This window comes from Haliaeetus leucocephalus, unplaced genomic scaffold (genome assembly GCF_000737465.1).
Source record: "Haliaeetus leucocephalus isolate CR32 unplaced genomic scaffold, Haliaeetus_leucocephalus-4.0 Scaffold702, whole genome shotgun sequence".
Taxonomy (NCBI): domain Eukaryota; kingdom Metazoa; phylum Chordata; class Aves; order Accipitriformes; family Accipitridae; genus Haliaeetus; species Haliaeetus leucocephalus.
In genome coordinates this window covers 1,771,027-1,794,113 of record NW_010973138.1, presented here as the reverse complement: position 1 = coordinate 1,794,113, position 23,087 = coordinate 1,771,027, and the positions used below count along the sequence as shown (strand labels likewise).

The following is a 23,087-nucleotide window of genomic DNA, read 5'->3' as shown; positions in this document are numbered from 1 at the left end:
CTGTTTCTGTCAATGCTACAGAACCAAAGGGATTTAATAATAAGGCTTGTAACTAGTCAGTAGTGTAAACCAGTAACTTACCTTCTTGTTTTTGTAGTTATGGAAGTAGCATCTGGTGAATATGGAGACCAGAACAGCCGGCTAGTAAGGGCGGTACGGGAGAGGATATGTGACACAGACTACAAGAGGGATGTTGGTGGTGAGAATGAGTTGAATCCCTTCCTCTGGCACCGGCCTTCTGAAGAGGTATTTCATATATCACAACTAATGGGCATGGCTTGAGACTGGAGGTGGGGGAGGAAAAGAATTTAAATCCTCAGCCAATGGAGGAGGTTTCTGGGCACATTCAGCTGATGAGAGTGGGGTTTTGTGAATGAAAACTAAGCAAGATACTGCAAAGAAAGAAGTTTGTTCTTTTATGTGTTTCCGCAGGATTCCTCCTCCACAGAAGGCTGCCACAGCTTCTCTGCCAGCTGCCTAACCCAGTTCTGTATCCTCTTCAAAAGAACTTTTCTCACCATCATGAGGGATTCGGTAAGACTGCCTTTGTAATAACTTTTGTAGCCAAAAGGTCTATTCAGTTGGTTGTGAGGTAGTGTAATATGCCTTAAAGGTCCTGTGCTTCCCATGCATGAAGATCATCATAGAATTTCAAAGGAAAGAGACTGATCTTTCAGTCTTGCTATTAACTGTACCATCTTCATTGTGAAGAACAGTTTTCTTTGGAGGAACTCAGAAGCCTCTGGCCTAAAAACCTAAAGCTTAAATCCCTTCTGTGCTGCCAGGTCCCTTGTACAGATATTTATCCTACTGAAAAGTGAGTGAGAAGTGGTACTGGTATGTCACAAAATTAGTTTTTCCAGAAAATTCAGGGTGGCAGAGATAATAATTTCAGTGTGATGTAAGGTTAATACTTAAGGTCTTTATTTTTGAAACAGAAAATTGGTAAATAAAAATTTTCCTTCTCTGAAAAGGGAACATTTCTGTTTTCATACATTTAATACCAAGATGAAGTAAGCATCATAATGAAACTCTTCATTCCCAAGGAAAAAAAATATATCTTTCACCTTTTTTCTTAAAAATAAACAACCTCCTTCAGAATCCCAAACTCTGCAGTTTTCATGTATGTTCATTAAATGTTTTGGGTGCCTAGTTTGCATTAACAAAACGCAATGGTGCTTTTGGTTTTTACTCAAGAAAGCTTTTCTTATCTCTAAGTAGCTGAGTTGTTCGTGAATTTCAGAGATAGGACTATTTACATTGTCTGATTGATGCTTTGAAATGTCCTCTAGGTAAGATTGTCCTTTCATTAACAGGCATAAGTTAAGGAGATGAGCTTCTTTAACTAGACCTTACACGCACACCTTTCCAAGGAACTCACCCGTGTACTGTATAATTGGTACTGGTTGACCAAGTCCTTTTCTCTGTGGCAAATTTGCAATTTGATAAATCTGAGGAGGGTTTGTCCGCTGCTTTTTCTGCGAGTTGGAAGGTTTTCAGTGCTTTACATCATGGGGGGAAAAGACAATATATACATTAATACATATTGATATTTTAATTTGACGTACCTGTCCTTAAGAAAGGGGAGAGCCAGACAATAAATACATCTATACTGGTGGGCACATGGTGGATTCAGATGAGGTAGTTTGGAAACCAAAAGCGGTTGAGCCATGTGGAGCTCAGTATGAATAAGTTACCCTTGTGACAGGGTAAGCTGAGCTTCGCTGAGCTTCACTGAGCTCCAGGTGCTGCAGCTACACTGCTTTTGCCCTGCACCCAGGCAGGTATCTCTTTAGGACACTACTGTTTCCAGTGTAGACATGTCTGCACAGAACTACAGGCCTGCAGGAAACCTACTGGACCATTGTGTCCAGGCCTCTGCTGTCGGATAACCACAGTATTCCTTCCCTTTCAGAAAGGGAAAGAATATATTGAATGTCAGTCAGCTGTTTTCCCCACTGCTGTGGTTGGGAAGATATGACAGAACCTTGCAACTCCAGTGGTTAAGAAGCATCTTCCTATTTCCAGACCATATATATTATGCCCATTTGTTGATTTGCCAGCACATGTCTTTGCCATAGCTTGTTCTTCTTCCTTGCTGTTTTACATTGTAGTGCATTTATCATTCAAGGATCAATTAATATGTTGAATTTTGCCTTTCTGCAATCTGGAATATTGCACATTTGGTCTCGTACCAAAGATGTGGTCAAAAATAAATTGGCATGTTCATGTGGGAGGGCCCTTGTAATCCAAAGTGTAAATACAGCTTCACATTCTCCATGTTGCTCAACTAGCTGATCAGAATGTCTCTGGTACACTTGGAGAGCATATCTCAGATGTGTGCAAGCACTAACCATGGATCATATGGTCCTCTTCTCATCTCCACCAAGGGGAAACTGTAACTTATTTTCTGATGCATAGACTGAAGACCAGTGTTGTTTTTAAGATTTTTTTTTCCTGCTCAACTGTAAAGGCTTGCTGTTGTTCCAAATTTTATTATTTCTTTTGTTCTTCTATACCTCTTTGTCCTGGTTTTGGCTGGGATAGAGTTAATTTTCTTTCTAGTAGCTGGTATAGTGTTATGTTTTGGGTTCAGTATGAGAAGAATGTTGATAACATACTGATGTTTTCAGTTGTTGCTGGGTAGTGTTTAGACTAAGTCAAGGATTTTTTCAGCTTCTCATGTCCAGCCAGCAAGAAGGCTGGAGGGGCACAAGAAGTTGGGAGGGGACACAGTCAGGACAGCTGACCCAAACTGGCCCAAAGGAATATTCCATACCATGGGATATCATGCCCAGTGTATAAACTGGGGGCAGTTGGCTGGGGGGATCACTGCTTGGGAACAGGGCATTGGTTGGCAAGTGGTGAGCAATTGCATTGTGCATCACTTGTTTTGTATATTCTAATCCTTTTATTATTATTGTAATTTTATTATTGTTATTATTATTTTCTTCCTTTCTGTTCTGTTAAACTGTTCTTATCTCAACCCACAAGTTTTACTTGTTTTCTGATTCTCTCTCCATCAGACTGGGTGTGGGGGAGCGAGCAAGCAGCTGCATGGTGCTTAGTTACTGGCTGGGGTTAAACCACGGCACTTTTGTAGAAATACTTTATTACAGAGAAGGCACAGAAGGCTATTTTATGCCTGATTAAGTTAGTTTGGTCTATACAAGCCTGAAATACCTTTTCTGCCTCTCTTCTGCTCTTGGAAATCTTTCTTTTAGTCATAGAGAAAGTTTCCTTCTCCTGATGAATGAGGGCCAATGGCTCCATAACGTTGTAAGATTTCAGGTTGCAGCATTTGCAGTTTCTGCCTGTGTTTACAGGAAGAAATTTTCTGTACTGTAATAGCCGTGTGTCTTATTGACACTGGGAAGCTCATTACAGTAAGTTTTCCTTAGCTGAAGCCCAGTTTGCCAGTAGGAAATTAACATTTCTGTGTAAGTTCTTCTGGACATAAGTACTCCTTTTCTGCAATCTATATATCTGATTTCAGTCATATAGCCATTGTTTTTGAGCCCATACTTTTTGATCAGAAATACTACTGTTTCCTTGTTTGTAGGTTCTGACACACTTGCGTATCACCTCACACATTGGCATTGGACTGCTCATCGGCTTGCTCTACTTAGGCATTGGCAATGAAGCTAAGAAAGTCCTCAGCAACTCTGGCTTCCTCTTTTTTTCCATGTTGTTTCTTATGTTTGCTGCGCTCATGCCAACTGTCCTTACATGTGAGTATCAGTCTTACTATTACATCAATGGACAAGGAGATTGCAGTAAGCTGGGAGGGTGTTGTAATGTATCTGTTTCATATAAGATAATGTTTGACTTTTGCTTTTACTTGTAAGGCAGGTGCGGGGATAAATCTTGCACTCACTAAACTGCTGTGTAGAGGCAGAGGTAGACTTGCCCAGTGGCACCTCTCTCCCTCCAGTTACACCAGTGTTTCTCAACCCAGACAGTTCACTGTTACAGTCCTGAACTGGAATTTCCCCTTGTGCCAGTGCATCTCAACCATGTCATGAGCTTGCGGTTGGTCTTGGGGAGGGTGTAATAATTTCTCTAGGACTTCTAAGTCATGACTCCTGCATAAGATCAGCATATTCATGTGGTGTCAGAAGCAAACTCCTGCGGTACGGACTGTTCCATGCTTCCTCTGGGAGCGCTGTTACTTTGGATTCCCTGTTAGATCAAAAGGAATAACCATGTTCTTTAAGTTTTGACACAACTTTTAATTCAAAAAGCTTCTTTAAGGGAGGTTCAGACCATCTGAGTAGACTGGTACATAGTCTAAACAGGGAGCAACTCTCAGGGCTGGCTTCTTATATTTCATTACAAATCATTGAAACTTGCTGGTCTGTTGAAGGCCTCAGAGTTCCAGTCCTACTATGGGACTGCAGCAGTGCAGAATTAGATATGAATAAATGATATTATTATGTGCAACAATATTGCACACTGACAACCTAACTTATTAATTTGTGTTCTCTGTAGTTCCTCTTGAGATGGGAGTATTTCTCAGAGAGCATCTGAACTACTGGTACAGCCTGAAAGCCTACTATCTCGCCAAAACCATGGCTGATGTTCCTTTTCAGGTATATGCTCTACTCTTCAATAAAACAAGAACCATTTAAGTTTGTGGCAAGTCCACTTGCCAAGAAGGTTAGTACTGGTATTTTATCCATCTGAATAGTGGAGGAACTGTTCATAGATGCACAGATTCTTGGAAGCACCCTAAGAGTAAACAGCAGACCTTCACAAAAGCTGAGACCTGACCACGTATTTTTTTTAATAAACAGATGACTGTCTTTGCTTTTTTGCAGAAGGGGAATTGAAAAGGGCTGTAAGTGAGTGGGATCTGTTTTCTAATGCCCAAGTAGTAAGATAGATATCACAGTCTGTGGCAGATGTATTCACTCTCTTCAGCCATGCCTGTCATGTAATGGAAAGGCTGAGAGCTGTGAATTAACTAGAACTCTCTATGTTTTTATCTTATTCAGAGTAACGGTGAATGTTTGGCTTTAATGGACTAACTCCAAGTGTATCTCCTTGCAGATTATGTTTCCTGTGGCTTACTGCAGCATTGTGTACTGGATGACTTCACAGCCATCTGATGCACTCCGATTTGTCCTCTTCGCAGCCTTGGGAACCATGACATCCCTGGTGGCTCAGTCACTGGGTCTTCTCATAGGTGCAGCCTCTACATCCCTTCAGGTACCGATAGTGTTTTGTGGTGTCAGAGGAACCCTGCTGTTTCCCAACACTGACTGCTTACTGTGACTGCTGCTGTGTCCCCAAGACATTTGTTGAGAGACGACAGGCAAAAAGTTGTCTTGGGCTGATATAGCTACTTGACACTTCCCACTAGCATCAACTTAAAACAGCATATACACATACTGGATGTAAGGCTCTGAAGTTCCTTCCCCATCTGAATGGCGCTGTGCCTGCCCCTGCTTGAGTGTCTCTTGCTATTCATCCCAGGCTGAGCAGGTCCTAGAAACTGCAGGACTGACACATTTCTGTGCATCTATAAAGCGGAGGTAGGCCATGAGGATCAGTAGCTCAGGAGAGGGTTCTTCTATACACATACAAAAAGGTTTCAGAAGGCAAGGTAGGAAGAGGCTTGCCCAGAAACTAAACTTCTGCAGAGGGAGGGAGAGAAGCAGCTGTTGGCATGACTGTCACACTGGAAGCTGGCCATGTAACTCCATTCTGCTTCCTGGCAGGAGATGTGCTGAGGTGACCATTCCACAGCAGAACTATTCTGTGGTGCTTGTGATAACAACTGATATTGACATTAATATTCATTGATGCTATCAAGATTTCTGTAGTAGAAGACTTGATTCCCTCTCTGTGCCACCCTGTAGAGACCAGCATAGCCCTTTTATATGATGCCTGTGCTTCTCCTCTCTCCAGAGATACGTTTGCCCTGGAGGGGATGTAGAGAGGACAGGCTGGAGTTAGGTCAAGATCTGTTCCCCACCAAAACTACCCAGCTGGAGGTGTTCCTTATCCTCTTCACAATGTTTTAGAACCAGTTGAAGCTAGTGTTCATGTGGGGTTAATGAGGAGGGAGGTCTGTGTGTCCTCAGTGGGGAGTGAGTGAGAAAGGATAATAATTAGAAAGAGGGGTCTCATACCCAGAGAAGCAAGGGAATCACAGTGCCCCTCTTGCGCTGTAAATTTCTTGATGCATTCAAGTCCTTCAAAGGACAGATCCCAGCACAGCAGTGTCATGAACTAGCAGAAAGGTTTAGGAAGTGGAGAGGTACCTCTTTTCATCCACTAGCAGCTTCTAACCTCCCCCTCACAAAAAATCTCATCCAAAAAAAATCAATAATTTCCTAGTATTTGGAACGGTGATAATTTGGGGGAGTAGCATTGTAAGAAGGACTTGAATGGCATCAGTCCCCACTGCTTAAAGAGTAAGTTTGCACTGCCTGTTTAGGTTTGGCACAGAACAGAGGATTTGCCATAAGGAAGGTCTGCTCTTCTAAAGGCTGGTTTCCTCACTGGAGGTCAGGACATCAGATAAAAGAGCAAGTTAATTATATTTTTTTCTCTGTCTTGACAAGAGACTGTCTGTTCTCTTCACAGGTGGCCACTTTTGTGGGCCCAGTTACTGCCATCCCCGTGCTACTGTTCTCTGGGTTTTTTGTCAGCTTTGATACCATCCCAACATACCTCCAGTGGATGTCCTACATTTCCTATGTCAGGTACTGCTAGGGAGGCCGTTAACTTCCCCTCTGGAAATGCTGTTTGTCTTTTCTTGTTTGTTTGGTTATTTTGGGTGCTAAAGAGACTGTGTTCACAGCACATTCTTTTAGAGTATAAACATACATATGATGTACACCACATTATCTCACTGCATTTCATGTTGTATATGATGTGAAATAAATAGGAACATTCAGTACAGATTATCAGCCACAAGTTCATGTCAGTCCCCTTGAATTCAGTGGGATTGCACAGCATGCAAATCTTCCTGGATTTTGCAATAGTGGATTTCTGAAATAATAGGGACAGCATGCCCAACTGAGAAATTGATGCCAGCACCTCATTTGGGAAGAAAATGTTGTATAAATCACTGCTGTATCCTACGTAGACTTGTTGGATAAATACCTGGGTTTAAGTTTTGCAGTAGCACTGCCACAAGAAGCATGGGATTTGTGTCATCTCTAATCTAAACCAGTGTTTTAAGAACCATGGGTACCTTATATCCTATCGATGTCTGTCTCTTGCTGGCTGAGACAGCTATCTTAAGGTGGGATGATTGCCATCAGGAAACCTCTGGAGACTAGCACAGAGGGATAGTTTAGACTAGACTCTTAAATGTTTATAGCTGAACTTAGGTGAGGTGAATTTTCCCATCCCTCTTTTCCCCACCCTGCCCAAGCTACACTATTACTGAGAAAACCCAAGCTAAAATATCCTCTCATTTGGCAAGTGAGATCTTGCACAGAGACCTATCAAAGATTAAAAGACCACACACCCTCATTTAGTAGCTAAAATTCAGGATGAGGCCTTAAGCTGTAGTCTAGCCCATGTGGGGTCTCCTGAAGCTGGAGGGAGCTATCGTACGCATGGGATCCATGATGGTGTATCTGCTTGCAAAGTCAAATGCTAAGTGCACCCAGTGCCAGGGGGAGACGTGGGAACTGTGCATTGTTAGTGAAACTGTAGCATATGGAAGGAAAGAGTTGTTCTAGATTGATGCTGGTTTTAATATATTTGTGACTTCAAACCATAATTGTATCCCCAGTGCTTATTTTTTAAAAACTGAATTAATGATGTCACTTTTAAAAGGGGAATTTCTGAATATGAGCTGAAATTAGACTGCTTTCTATTTTAACATTTTTCTTTGGAGATATTGCACTATACACTAACAGGAAGCAGTTAAAGGCAAAACTTCTGTCCTTATTCAATCTTATGTAAAATGTCAGTGACATGTCATTTGCTTGATTGCAACAGGGATAGAACTTGCCCCAAGACACATGTGTCAGGACGATATTGAACCCCTCGCTGTTTCAGCTGAGCTCTCATAGGGATTATATTGCTGGTAGAGTACTTCTAAACAGATCATCAGGACTTTCCTTGTAATCCATCTTTCTTCTTTCCAGATATGGGTTCGAAGGAGTTATTCTCTCCATCTATGGACTGGATCGAGAAGATTTGCATTGTGACAAAGATGACACTTGCCATTTTCAAAAATCAGAGGCCATTCTGAGAGAACTGGATGTAGAAAATGCCAAACTTTACCTGGACTTCATCGTTCTTGGAATTTTCTTCTTCTCTCTGCGCCTAATTGCCTATTTTGTTCTCAGATACAAAATCCGAGCAGAGAGGTAAAGGAAAAATGGCTAAAATGATGCAGTAGGAAGATCTTTAGACATGCAGTAGAGGGCACTTGACATTGTCTCACTGTGGCAGGCCAGTCTTCAGTGCCCAGGTAGATGCTGTTAGGACCTAGCCCATAGAGAACCACAATGGGATAGTGGACATATAGTGTTAAGCCAATCAGTCCAGTTGGGTTGGGTCATGTTTTCATTACACTTTCTAGCTTTAACTAGGAAGAAGAAATAGAAGGGAATTTTACACCACAGAGTATCAATACCAAGGCAGTGTAACTGTAACAAAAAACGTGGCTGTAGGAACTTTCATTACAAAAACCAATTTTGTGATAAGGTCACTAGGATACTAGTCCTGGTAGCCAGAATAGTATAATGTCACCTATAGTTGGCAAGGTAATGAGATGGGGAAAATGGGAAATGCAAAGAAAATAGGATTCTCTCATCTTTTTAAATTCAGAGTTTCATCTTTGCAGTTTTCTATGTATTATTTTGCAGTTCTTTTCCACAGAATTACCCCTTCTGGCCAAAAGTCTGTAAATGTATTAATTAATAAGGTAAAGATATCTTTTTAATATGGATACTTTTTTAAAACAAACCTAAAGTGATTCAAGTCATTATTTTTGTTTCTGTCTAAATTTAGAATTCTGGTGCTTTACTTGTCGAGCTGGTCTCATATCTGAAAACTGTAATGATAGCAGGAAAAGGCAGATTCTGAGTCTGCACTAAACCTGTGGTCCATATTCGGAAGCATCAATAGATAGCACGGGCAGTCAGACATGTTCAAGCTGTCGCTGAATGATTGAAAAAACGTTCTTTTAAATCCTCAATATTTGTGACATTTAAAATGCTAACTCTGCTCATTATCTGTTTGATCTACCTCCTGCGAATGAAAAAATTGAAGCACTCCAAGGCTCATTTTTGATAATATGTGAAAGCAGAATCTATCCCTAAAGCCTGAGCGATTGTTAAAGCCCGATGGAGTGCCAGAGCTATCCACAGCTCAAAGCTTGGGGGATTGTGTTAAACACTTGTAACTGCCTCATATGGCAGTGTTCATTATATCTGCAACATGCTACATGTAGAACTGTCCTCAAAATACGAAAATGACCTTGTAATCCTGCAGGCCTAATTATGCCAAGCAGTTTTGTTTTCATCCTGAAGTCTACATGCATGACATGGGAATAATAGCTAATTGATCTAAACACCAATGAAACCGTTGAAAGAAGCATACGTTTATTTTGCGTATCTCACCTTTGTAAACCTGGCAGGGGGAATTCTGGTTCCAAGTTGATGTGAATTTTGTCACTGATTTTTATGGGTTTGGATTTTCAACCCAAAATGAAGCTGTGGGGCTCATACTCATGTTGGACACCTTGGTGAACTTCTGTGCGAATTGCACTACCTTCTGCCATTACTGTGCATTTACCTTAGTGTCACAGACCCACAAATTCTATAAATGCATTATTCCTACCAGGATGCTGAAGTCTTGTAGATTGGAAGCAGTTCAATGTCAGCAAACTGTTCAGGAGCTCAGCAGCTTATGACAGTAGAGCAGATGAAGGGAGACCTTGCGCATCTGCTGGCCATCAGCAGTCACAATTCATAGACTGTTTTTGAACACTCCATGCTTATGTCTATACTAGTAAACTAAATAGTGCCAGGGCCAGCTCTGTTAGTCCTCAGGCAACTGGGGCTAATACAAATGGTCCCTGTACTGTACTAACTTCTAAACAGAGCCCAAACATTGTCTGGAAAAGCTCTGGCTGTGCTGGGCTGCAGCTCTGCCATTTAGCAGTGAAGACAATTGTTTCCCAGTTTTCCTGGCCCGTGCGCAGGCTCTGCTTAATTTACCAATACAGACATAGAGCGTGTGTATCTGTTAAACTCAGGATGCTTGAGTTAGGCCCGTGTTCTGGAAGACTTTAAGTCAAGTCACATGTTTTAGGAAGGTTAGCTCAACTTTCCCTGAAAATAAGATTGACCTGTGAAAGCAAGTTCAACCTTTACTGTAGAAGAAAAAAAAATCCTTACACAACCTCTTTGCGTAGTTGTTGCTGTTTTTTTCCCCAAAAGCTTTTATACAGCTCTGCAGCTTTTCCAGGCATAATCACAAGCAGGTATGGACCTCTATGGCTGTCACATATGAGAAATTAAGAATTTTGGCTATCCTAAATAATACTCATAACTGTGAACAGTTTTTAAATAAGTCACAAGCTGAAATCCCTTGGCACAATGTGCCTTGATTATTTCAAGATTCTCAAAATATTTGTGAATGTTACAGGTGGTTCAAATGCTGTTTGCAAGCAGACGAAGGACTACATTTGCCAAATTACTCTTCTGTTGCATGCTGCTGGTCCAGCTGTAGGCTAGCTGAGTATGAAAGAGTGTGACATCCATGGCATTAAATACCTTCAGGGTTCCTGTTTTGTGTTTACCAACACCGTTTACCGAATACCACATTGAAAATCCATTGCAGCGTACCAAATGAAGTAACTTTGCTGACATTCCAACACTGATAACTTACATGATGACAATGCTGTGTTCTCCCGTCTAGATCAGTTTAGCAGTATGAGTTCCTTGGATACTGTCTTGTTATCTGTGCCCATTCCTCTGTTTGTAGACTTTCTTATTTTACCTCTAGTCTGTAATATGTCCTCTTGTACTGTAACTTTGCATTGTATTGTGGTAGCCAAAAGTCTGGTCCTCCATGGGTGTTCCTAAGAAAATGCATGCTCTGGAATATTTTTTGTCACTCCTTTTTTTGTTAGATACACTTTTTCCCAGCCGTCTGCTGGCAGCATTCAGCTGAAAGCTACTATTCTAAGGAACACTTTAAGACTGTAGTATCCCAGTAAGGAAAGAAATTAATTATCTTGAAACTCAGTCCTACACATAAAGGAGATAATCATTCTTTCCCTCCTTAGGTCTAAAATTAACTAATGATATCTCCTTTGTCATTACTGTGGGACAGAAGTATTTAAAGTCCATCCCAATTATGTTTTCATATAGTGCAAAGATTTTTAACATAGTCGCAGCTTGGCTTTTTTCTATTTATGTGGAAATAAATCCTAACAGGCTAGTATAAAATGCATTCCCAGGTTAATGGACTGAGCATGCATGTGCTGTAGTGTTAAGCAAGCACATTGTGAAGCACTGAAGGCTTCATGTGGAAGAATAACGAGGCCAGCAAGATTCTAAAGACGTCAAATCCTCAATTTATATAGCCATAAATTGATTGAAATCAATGCCATTATTACCATTTGAACGAGTCACAATATGGCTAAAAGTTGCATAAGAGGCTAAAGCTTTTTAAAGGTCTCTCGAAGACTGAATGTATGATTTCTGTTGGGATTGCAGGAAGACTTTAGTGTTCTGTTGGCCTTCTTGTTTTATTTCAACTTGTTTTGACATGTTGCTTTGGTTACTATGTGCATCAGTTAAGACTTTAGGTGTTTCAGATGTTTTTTTGTTTTTCTTTGTGGAAACTTGCATATAATCTGAAAAACCCTGAAAGCTTTTAAGAAGAACTTAAAACATTATTATTTACAATTAAATAAAAGATTTGGAAAACAGATTCTACTCACATAAGAAATTGAGAAAATTTCATCTTTATGGATCAAAGGCAGTAACAGAAGAATATCTGGTGCTGAAATCCTGTTCACTTCTTAATATTTGGAGCCCAAGATATCTTTTTTTCATTAAAGGAGAGGAATATATGTACACATAATAGGGAGAGCTGGTTATGTAAGTGGGAGATAATGAACACTTGAGTCCAAATACTGGATGTATCAGGTGACTGGCATTTCGATCTACTCTTCTGTCAAAGTCTGTTGTCAACAGAAATGAACGTTTCATTAAACATTTGTTTCTGGAAAAAATGGTGATACATACTGACCTGTACCATCCCAGTGATCCTCACAGAGGAGGTCCTGTCTTTCCTATTTACTCAAGACTAGATGTAGGTTTTTGACTCTTAATGGGATCCTTTGAAGCCTTCTTCCAACAAAGTGCTTAAGTATCTTAATAACTTCTCACATCTGCATTGTTGCATGTGAATCACAGGAACAACTAACGTCTTATAAAGTCCAGGCTTAAGTGTTTTGCTGGGTGAGGGCTGTATGGCACAGGAACACTGGGATGTTGGCTGTCTAAACAGACTTGGAGACTACACTGAAAAGTCCATTTGCTTTGAGTTAGTCTCTAGGAGATTACACCTTTACAGTGATCTTGAATTAATCTTTGTGAATCACAAAATACTTTGTGGGGAAGAGGAGAATGAAAATCAAGCATGGGGATGAGCGTATATTTTTCTGTATACTTACTGTTGCTTTGCATAATTGCTTTTGTTATCTGCATAGTTTTGGTAAGGAAAAATGAACTTTCTTTTTTTTTTTTTCTTTCTGTACCAGAAATGCCAATCGAGGACTGCGTTGCATTTGAACAATGTCAGGATTTATTTTTACTTTCCAAAGTAAGCAGGAAGGGATTTTAATTAATTATTTTTCAGTGATAACTTTTATTGGAATATGATTTTATTCTTTTGTCTCCTGCTCTGTGGTGATCATATTCAGGAACGATAACAAAGGGCAGAGAGAAAACTTAAGGTGCAATGATGATGTTTCCAAACAGAGCTCCTCAGAAATGTGTGTGAGGAGGGTGCAAACGGCATGTGTACCTTTCTGCAGCCTGCTCCACCTTCTTCCACGTTGCCTTTGCTCACCGAGCTTCAGGTGCAGTCTCTTTTGGTAGCTGTGTGGGAGAGAGGATCATGCGTGTTTGTCCTGTATAATGCAGGAGAGCCCCGCGGCTCTGCAGGTTGGTTATCAGCTCCTTCATCGGGGTCAGGTTAGTTCTGTGGGGACTTTTTGATACCTGTGGGATCTGCTCTGATGCTCCTTGATCTTAGTGCAGCAGAAGCTGGCTTGGAGTCTTCTTCACAGGGGTTGAGCACAGCATTTTCTGGCCCAGTCTGGCTCTGGCTCTACTCTGGTGTATCTTCATTCAGGGAGGATTTTGAAGTGCATCAGCTGTCATGGGTTGAGTGGGATGTAAGCACAAGCTTGAATGCTTTCCCAAACAGAACAGTTGTCTTGGCCTGTGTTTGTTTTGGGCCAAGCTTTGTGAGTTAGTATGAACACGGTTGAAAAGGACATCAGTTGCTGGAGTAGCAGCAAGGCAGCGCTTCTTTCTTGAATGCATGGGTAGAGCTCAGGGTGCAGGTGGACAGCCACAACATTGGCCTACTTGTTGGGATCCAGGTGTGGAGTAAGAGGAAATTACACACATTCTGCTTTTAACTATGGATACTGTGATTCGGCCAATGAAATTAAAATTCTTTTTAATTTTCATCAACTGGATAGTGGTTTTGGAGATGGTTTATCTCACAGAACCATAGCTGTCTAAAAATGAGAGGCCCAGTCTAAGTTAATCACCTACTTTTCTCTGTAATAAAAGGAAAGAAATGTCCATCTCCAGGACAAATGGACCTGAGGTACTTCCATAATTCCTTGAGGTAGGTATTCTTCCTAGTGACTTGAATTCTGGCCCATACAGTGAGTTTTATTATAGCAGTTGCCACATTTGAAGTCATGCCTGTTCCCAGGAGGGTTCAGGGCAATGTCAGCTGGAGAAGGACTGGATCCTCTTTTTGCCAGTGTGGTTCCAGTTTTTTCAACAGCCGTGAAGTGAATAAATTGAAATGTTATCAGTGTAATTCAGCTTTCCGGACTTACTGAGCTGTAGTTTACACATTTCTTCTGGTTTCGCAAGCTCCTTCTCTAGTTAATGGGGACTAGCTAGGCAGCTACAGAGGCATTTTTCACACTGAACTTAGCATCTCGTTTGTGGTCTTTCCTAGGCATGTGTTTTGGGCACTGGCAGAAGATTTGGAATTAGGTAATGTGGCAAAAAAGTATTGTTTGCTCTCAGGGAGGTACATAACTCTTGCACTGAGTATCGAGGGAGCCTAGGAGGGTACCTTAGATAGTCTGCCTACCTGCTCTGGACACGTCAAGTTAGAGGAGATGAGCCCCTGTACGTTGCAACTTCAGATCTTAAAGCTTTGGTGCTTAGACCTTTGGAGCTGGAAGTTCAAGCAATTCCTTGCTAAAATGGAAACTTGTTAACACTGATCTTTCATTGTGGGTACCATAGGACAGTTAACAAGTAGATGTGGTGTTTGAAGTTACCTTGTTTCTGTAGCCCTACTGTAAGTTAGAAAAAGTCTGGACTTCACCCTGAACTCTGAGTGTTAGGATTGTTGTTTCCTTTAACATTCACCAGGGCAGCAAAGATCCCTGCCAAAAGCAGGAATATTGGAAAACATCGAGGTTGTTTTTGGCAGTAGCTAGCTGTAGGCTCCTCCAGAGCAGTTTGACTGTGGTAGATAATCAGTCTGTATTCCTGCAGAGGGGATCTCGGTGGTAGCTGCAGAGATACTGTCCTACATGTTGTTCTTTTTATTTTGAGAAAATGATCCATTTTCCTACAAGAACAGCCCAATAGGGTGCAATTGCTCAGGAATTTCTTTCCTTTAGTTCTGTATGGAAAGCCATTTATAAAGTACGATAATTTGAAAAGCTGTTGGGAACTAGAAGTAGGCAGAAAATTATACCGTGTCATGTCCTCTGTAACAGTTTGTGACAGGCTGATCAGTGCTGTGCCCGTGACACTGCCACACAGGACTAGTGAGTGCATAAATTAAGTGCTGAGTGTCACTGAAGTTAATCATGAGCTCTGCTATTCATGGACAGGGTCAGTAGCATTTTCAGGGATCAACTCCTACTGTCCTGTTCTTAAATACCTGTTTTCATAATACATAAAGAGATCGTTGTAATATATCCCACTGAGTGTTTTTTATAATGGTAGATATCTTTCTGGATCTGTCCAAAAGTTGCAGGTTGAGCCTGCAAGCATAACAAGTTTCCTTTTAATTCTGTGCATATGTTAGCATATTTCTCTTTCTGTACACATTTCACATAGAGTTTGTGAAGGAGTAATGGTACTGCAGAGAATGAAATCTAGCTTCAGTGTTTTTATTACTTTGGAATCTTACAATGACCCATAACTTTATGCAGTTGTCAACTGTAGGACCTTCCTTTAAGAGATGTAGATTTCTGTTGAGACCCATTGCCAGCACAGTAAAACAAAGGGTGACCAGTCAAAATACGTATCCTTTGGCACAAGAAATCCCCGTGGCTCAGCCTGCCAGCCTGCATTCTCTGCATTGTTTATGCCTTCAAGATACATCAAGATTTTGTCGACCCATTTTCTTTCTGGGGTCCTCCATGCAGCCTAGCCCGTGCTTACCGATTGCTTGTGTTCTTATTGCTAGATATTCATGGTTGCTGTCCACGTGGGGTGTAAAAATGAGCTGCTTGGGAACAGTGTGAGGTAGGTAGAGTTGGAGGGATGACTTTTAGACTTTTTTTGAGCTACCAAATGCCTAACGTGCTGGATCTATGGGTGTGCTTTACTCTTTCAAGAAGAAAAAAAATCTAAAATGTCTTTTTAAGCAGATTGCAAGGCAACATGGAAGTCTTTACTTTTAAGATTGACGGGGTGTTTTACTTCAGTGGCATCTGTGATGTCTTTTTTTCTGACCCCACTGTAGCTTATTTTAATAGCCCATTTAGGGTAATCGTTATACAAACTCCTTTCTATTACTTCCAAAAACCAGCTTTCCTGGCCTCAGTGATAATTGTACCAACCTTCACAAATGTGAATTAGTTGTTGAGCAATTTAAAATAATATGGAAAAAATGCACTTAAATTACAGTAAAAGTAAATGAAATTTAAGGAAAAGATTACATTGATATATCTAAAAAGACAAACAAGTCCTGCAGTGTAGCCAAGCCTTTACCTGTGTCAGTAAAGATTTGTGGAATACCTTATCTGAGTCAGTTGACCTTATTGTCAGAAACTGCCCTTGAATCTGTTACTGAATTATTTAACATTTGTTCTTTTGTTTTTAAAGCAAGAGTCAATGCAAGGTATCATTTTAAATCAGCGTGCTAAAGTGTGCATATTCTGTATATCTAATATGTCATTGTTGTCTCTTGTTTCTGTAATGCATTTGCATTACTATGAATCAATTTTATTATGCTTCTCTAGAGACTATTGCTGCCTGCACGCTGTGATATATTTGCACTGTTGTAGATATATATATATATATACTTATATATAAATATATTATATAAACCATGTCTTTTCCAGGTTGCTTGTTACCTTTGTAGTTTACGCTTACCGGTACAGTGGACCTGAGTAAAAATGTGGGATGTGGGGCATTCTGATGATATATTACAATAATAGACAAATCTTTGTATATTTCTGTATACTTAATACCCGTAAAGAAGAGATTTGTATGTGCATTATTTTCCAAACTAGGGCTTTGTTTTCTGAGACTAGAGAACATTTATGATAATGTAACAAAAAAAAAAAAATCAAATAAAGTGTAATTATTTTCAGACAGATGCCTGTGTCCCTGTTCTCTCTCAAAGGGAAGCAGTAGGTGCATTGATAGTGATACATTTTCACTGCCTGCTCCTAGGTTCTGGCAGCCAGCAAGGACATCGAATTGCCTGTTCCAGATGTACATTGTGGTGGTTTCAGGTAACTCCCAGTACAGGTAGGTTACAGAATATGCAGTAAAAATTCTTTAAAACATTAATTGCAGTCACATTGGGTCAGAGCAAAGGTCTGTATTGCGCAGTACCTGACAGTGTACAACAGCACCGCACAGGGAAGAGCGCACAGGGGGTGCTTCACTGACAAACCCTGAACAGTTTGAGGACTTCCTGAACCAGTGGGTTTATCTCTGTATTTTCTTGCCTTTGATGGATTTTTCCCACAGACTTATCTGCTGTTCATCTTGACCACGCTACCTCCAAGTGTCAGCAGATGTTCCCCATGCTCTTGCGTTACAGGAGGCAGTAAAGGATCATTCCCCTCTTTACCTCCTGTTCGGCACTCTGGAATGTATACATTTCCTCCTCCCTTGTTCCCAGCCAAAGAGAAACCATGTTTTATTCTGGCAGTCACACCTGTCCATTCCCCATTTTACAAAACACGTTCTCCCTTGTTCAGCCACAACCCCCGTGCTATGTTCTTCTGCAGCCTTCTGCGCATTTCTGTCATCATGAAAGGTCTCTTCAGCTAGTTTAAAAAGCCAGTATTCTTCTTCACATGTTTCTCCTGAAGATCCATATTGTCTCCCAAAATACAGTCCATGAGACATTGGGACTGCTGCTTCCTATTGCACTGGCAGGGAAACTCTTGGGCAGAAAAGTCGACCTGTGTAAGGCCCCAAGAACAGCAGTGTCACAAGAAGGGTTGCAGTGTAAGTGTCCCTTACTTTGCCATATACTTTGTTTGGCTGGGTGGCTTTTCATGCTGTTAAGCTGTCTGTTTGTGTACTGGACTTAAGCCTACACAACATCGCTGTACTGTGCCACCCCTCCTGACCACCACAGCAACAAAATTGCACTGGTCACTTCAGTTCGAGCATAACAGCCATAATTTTTACAAGTTAGTTAAGCATCCAGTCCTGGATGACATGAGCAGTGATGCTTAAAGGATAAATGACCCTAAGGACACAATAGGATTGTATTTTCAGAACTGATGGCAAGACAATTTTCTAATGATAACAAAGACCATACTTTATGTTATGTTTTATAAGCCTGCAAATAATGCTAGATTGAAGGAATTACGGTCTCAAAAACTAGATGCCTTCCCATGCCAACTGTCTATAGATCAGGAAGGGAAGAAGAGGAACAGGAGTCCTTCGTAGCCTGAGTGGCAACATAAATTACTTCAAGTGTTTTATATTACAGTTAATGCTATGAAATAAGCCAACCTTAAAATTCTCGTTGACGATGCTGCAAAAATTAATATACTTCACATGCAATTACCATCCACTGTGTACTCCAAATGGATTCATAAAATAAAGAGTGTTTGAAAATAAGGGACACTTTATGTCGTGTTTTCTAAAAGCTATCCATTTCAAACCTTCGTAAGGCAGGTTGGAAGGCATTGGAAGCCAGGAAAGCTGCTACAGGAAGAATGATCACCTCTTTCAGCACGGGAGGATACAACGATCTGTGCAGTGCCCAGGTGAGCAATGAGCGGCCATCGTGCTGTCAGTCCCTAGCGCTGACATCTTATCTTGGGAGAGCCTTAATAAAGGGCTTGGCGGGGAAGTGTATGTTGCAAGCTCTATTTAGGGCAGTAAAGATGTCAAGGGCTGGATTAATCAAACTGGCACTACCTGCATCAATTTCTTTATTTTATTTTAAATTTCATAACCTCATTTGGTTTCTTTTATTTTTTTTCTGTGCCTTGAAGATATTCTCAAGATCCGTGAATTTTTTATGCAATGTTAACTTTGTGCAATGGCATTGCTGGGTACCTGACATTTCAGTTTTGTGCCTGTGCCCACACACACATAGGAAGGCTGAGAAGGAAGTCAATACCTGGTTTCTTCCACAGATGGAAGATACTATCAAAACACAAAGCTGATCCATTGCCAGCCTCTGCCTGCAAACACACCCCTCAGAGTTGCACTATATTCCCCCCACTTCTTTCTAGCATATAGTCATCCTCTTGTCCCACTGCCAGTTCATCTGCTCTGCTGGGCAGGTTGAATAAAGTTCCACCTGTTCCTAGGACCGCCTTGCTCATCCCCACCGGCATCTGTAGAGTCAAATACCAAGTAGATTTCATGGCTTTATCAAGAGTCTTACAGGTGCTTTTTGTCTTTCCCCTGTGTAAGAATCAGAAAGTAGCCCCAAAGTAGTTAGAGAAGAAACAGAAGCTACAGTAAAGATTTTGATTTTGCTCCTTCTGTTGAAACCCGTATCCAAAGTCTTGGTGAAGCATCTCTTGGATGGGGCGTCATGCCAAGTCTGAAAAAGGGTAACAAGCAGGGGAAATCAAACGTTGTGGCAGGAAGGAGCATGTGTCCTGGCTGGGTTTTACTTACCAAATTTACCTTTCATGAAGCTTCCTGGAAACACCACAGACCAAAATCATCAAACTGATGATACCTGCTTTCAAACAACCATCAGTCCGCTCCTGTGTTCGTTCAGTCAGACCCAACTAAATTTCATGGGCTTTGAACGCTGGGAATTTTGTAGAGTTTCTGCAACAAGTTCAGCAATGAAGGTGTTTGGCTTGAAATATTTTGATTCTAGACTTCCAGAGTTTCATTTCAATTGTGGTATTTCAGTATTAAATCCCTCAAAATTTCTGTTTTCCAAAACAATCTTTTGTTATGCTCAGAGATGGAAGTGCATGTTGAAGGAAGCCTGGGAGACCTAATTCAGAGACAGATGGGAGCAAGACCCTGCAAAAGCCTGTCTTTGTCTAGCATCTTCTCTGAAGGGAATTTCTGGGTACTCTAATGGATATACAAAGGGTGCGTACAAAGCACAAGAAGTTATTAGAGCTAGATTAATGGATCCACTAGTCTCCAGCAGAAAAGTACTTTGTTTTCTTACCCTGCTCACCTCTGATGGGCACACAGAAATCTTGCTATTCAGTAGCAGGGGGAGTAGCACCAAATGACTGCAGACACTTGAACAAAACAGCGTCCTCTTCTATTGCATCCATGAGTGCTACTAGTTAGTTCTAGCACTTGAGTGTATTATGCATTGCAGCACACATATTTTAAAGCAATTCTGTCTTTTGGCCATTGTCTTCTAGTACTGAGGACATGTTTGTAGTCTCATCCTCCTGTTGTGTACCTGGTGGAGTGTGCTGGGACAGGGACCATGCATGCTGTCTTAGCTAGTCAGGCAGCTCATTGTTTTGTATACTGACACTGGCAGCTTTCAAATGCTTTAGAGGAAGGTTCAGATGGGGAAAAAGAGGTCTACAGGGCAATAATGGACCATTTGCCCAAAGAGGTTTTGTTTCTGGCAGAGAGCTGCTTGGGAAACTCTCACTTGAGAGCTTCTGAAACTCACCTCAACTTTGTTTATAAGGAAGGTTTTGCAACCTACACCTCAGAGCAGTGAGTTCCCCTTTTTGGACTCAGCCTGGCAGCGAGGGCAACCTCCTGGAAACTGAATCTGGATCTTGAGATCATCATTCTGCCTGATCTTAACACAGGGAATCAGATGTGGTTCTTGTGTTTTACCTTCTGCTTTCCAAGCTGTTTAATGGCATCATGGTCAAGTTTTCAAGCTTTAATAAAAGCAGTAGTTCATTAGAGACTTGTGGCAGAACCGTGCTATTTAGCTGCTCTCAACAGAGGAAGATTTCATTTTCTGTTTTGTTTTTTTTTTTTGCTTTGGATTAGCACCTTGTCTGAAACCTTCCTTTTGAACCGGAGCTTTGCTGGAGGAGGTGTGTGATACTAGCTGTAGCAGGAAGCATACCCTTTCCAGAGACATTTGGGAATGGTATCTGAAGTAAGTGGGCACATTTTGGAGGTGTTTTCAGTTATATCCCTTTTTCACATTGCTACAGGTTTGTTCTTTGTTGCTAGCACCCATCTGCTCTGAGCTCCTTGTCTGTCCTAGTTTTCTCCCCCGTTAATTCTCCACGTCAGCCAAATACAGCTTTCCTGCATTGCTTCAAAATGAGTGATTTCTGAGACATTTTCCTTGGCTACAATTGCTTTAAAAAACAGTAGAATATCCTCACTCACTGAAGAACCACACAGGCAATCAATCTGCAATGTCAAACATTTTCTATTCAGCCTTTATTAGAAGCTGAAGCATTGGTTGCGCACAGCTGTTATGATTACAGACAGTTTTGGACTACCAGGCATTTGTCATGTTAAACGTCATTCACTATCTTCATAAAAGCCCCATCAGCACAAACACTTTGTGTCACAAAGAATTGATTCCTGTTACGGTAGCACCTTTGCTGATGAAAGTCATGTAGCTGTGCTACTTTTTTTCCCCCAGAAAAATATTCAGAATTTTGTTTATTTATTCAGCACTCGCTGTACAGTGACGGGGGTGTGCAAGCAGAGTTGGCAGAGATACAAAGGGCAAGTCCTCTTTTGGGCTTCTCATATTTGCTTGTTAAAACTAATTCACGTTTGTGATGGCCCTGCATTTTGTTAGAAGAGCAGCTTCGTTACGTGCTTATCCTGCATCTCTCCTGAGACGACCCTTTTGGTCACTGACAGACAGAGGGCTAGATGAACATCTGAAATGACCCAGTGTGGCCACCCATCAGTCTCAAGGCGTTGTGAGTGCACTCGGATTTCTTTCCATTATACAGATCAATTGGGTAAAGTAGTAAAGTAACCAGCCTGAAACACTAAAAACAGTTTCAAAGTTTCTGTCTTAATTTCTCTTCCTAGTGGTGGATAGGGCTACATACAAGCAAAAAGAACGAAAAGAAAAGACAAAGAAGGGACAGAAAAGGACAGACTTTACACAATCCAATAATGTGAAGCTATTTGAATCACATTAGCTGGTGAAGTTTATCCATCTATTGACACAAAATAAATGAACGAACTGCTCATGTCTACTTGTGTCTATCTGCTGGCCAGACTGTGAGCTCCAAAAGGCAATCAATTGCCAGCAGCCAGGACGCCTCTGTTCCCGTGAAGTGATTTTTCTTTCTTGGGCCTCTGCCACCAGGTCAGCTAGGAAAGCCAGCGTCAAGCCAGAAATCTGTGCCAGGGCAGTGGTGATCCCCACCTCTCTCTCTCCCCTGTCCCTTGAGTAGCTTTCTCCAGGATCAAGAGGCACTGATGGGAAAACCCAAGGAAGGAGAGCAGATATATGGAGCTGCTTGTCTAGACAACCCTTGGAGCTGGGCAGGAAAGGAGGCCTTTCTGGGCAGTTCAATTCACCCTACTGGGGACAGCTGAACTAGCCAGATGATTTCCATCCCAGAGGTGTCTTCTCTCTGAGGGCTGTGAACGGGGCCCATGGTGACTGACTCAGGCAAGGGGACCTCGCAGAGTGACCCTGAAGGTGAGGAGAGGAAGGTCCTTCCTTCTGTAGCCACATCTCTGCAGGTCCTGCACACTCCTCTTTGGTGTGCATTCCTGTTTTGGCATGTCACTTTGGCTCTGCCTGCTATCTTCAAATCCTCAGTGGCTGTGGCTTTATTCTGTTGTTACCAGCTTGTTTTGTCACCAATAATGTTAATTTTAAGAATGCTAGGCGGTTTTTTCAAGTGCATTTGGATGGGTATGGATAACAATCAACATAGAGAAACCTCAAACGTTTACTTAATGTAAATTCCCATCCATTACATTTACTTAACGTAAATTCCTAATGTAAATAGCCATCATTCCTTAGGACTAGCTGATTATGACAGGTCCTTAGGTCGTAATTCTTTGTACTATGAGCATCTAACTCTGATTTATAACCTCAAATGTCCGGAGCAACTGCATGACCCAGTGCCTTGGCTTAGCATGCTGTTGGGAACAGTTTGCTGGTCAGCACACAGCAGTTCGTGGTTTTTGCAGGGGACACCGTGCCCAGGTACAACAAGTAAGCAAGTTCAGCCCATCATGCTTCATCCCTTTGGGGTTAGACTGCTGTCAGTGCAGCTTTCCTGCACCGTCACTGCTGTTTTTCTCCATGCCAACATGCAAACCATTTCAACAGAGGGGCTCAAGCAGTTCCCAGAAATTTCAGGGGCTGTGCCTTGCCAGGCAGACTTTCCCAATCAGGTTTTGCAGCAGAGGACTCCACAATACTCACCACCCTCCTTAATAAGACATTTCTGTTCATAATTTTTCTTGCAAAGCCAAATACAGCCCCAGTATGCT

The 23,087-nt window shown here is 41.4% G+C and overlaps 1 protein-coding gene across 5 annotated transcripts in view; it reads left to right on the top strand.

The window, feature by feature from the left end:
• Positions 1-8,940, top strand: part of ABCG1 (ATP-binding cassette, sub-family G (WHITE), member 1) — a 51,768-nt gene extending 42,828 nt beyond the window's left edge. The window contains exons 8-14 of one of the 5 annotated variants that reach the window (XM_010580294.1): positions 98-192; positions 433-534; positions 3,563-3,731; positions 4,492-4,592; positions 5,053-5,211; positions 6,595-6,713; positions 8,115-8,940. In XM_010580294.1, the coding sequence (XP_010578596.1) occupies positions 98-192; positions 433-534; positions 3,563-3,731; positions 4,492-4,592; positions 5,053-5,211; positions 6,595-6,713; positions 8,115-8,343 (974 nt within the window). In that variant the 3' untranslated portion in view covers positions 8,344-8,940. Of the gene's footprint in view, positions 1-97; positions 277-400; positions 535-3,562; positions 3,732-4,491; positions 4,593-5,052; positions 5,212-6,594; positions 6,714-8,114 lie in introns of all 5 variants that reach the window. The other 4 variants (XM_010580293.1, XM_010580291.1, XM_010580290.1 and 1 more) reach the window with 4 other exon arrangements.
• The last annotated feature ends 14,147 nt before the right edge of the window (positions 8,941-23,087 follow it).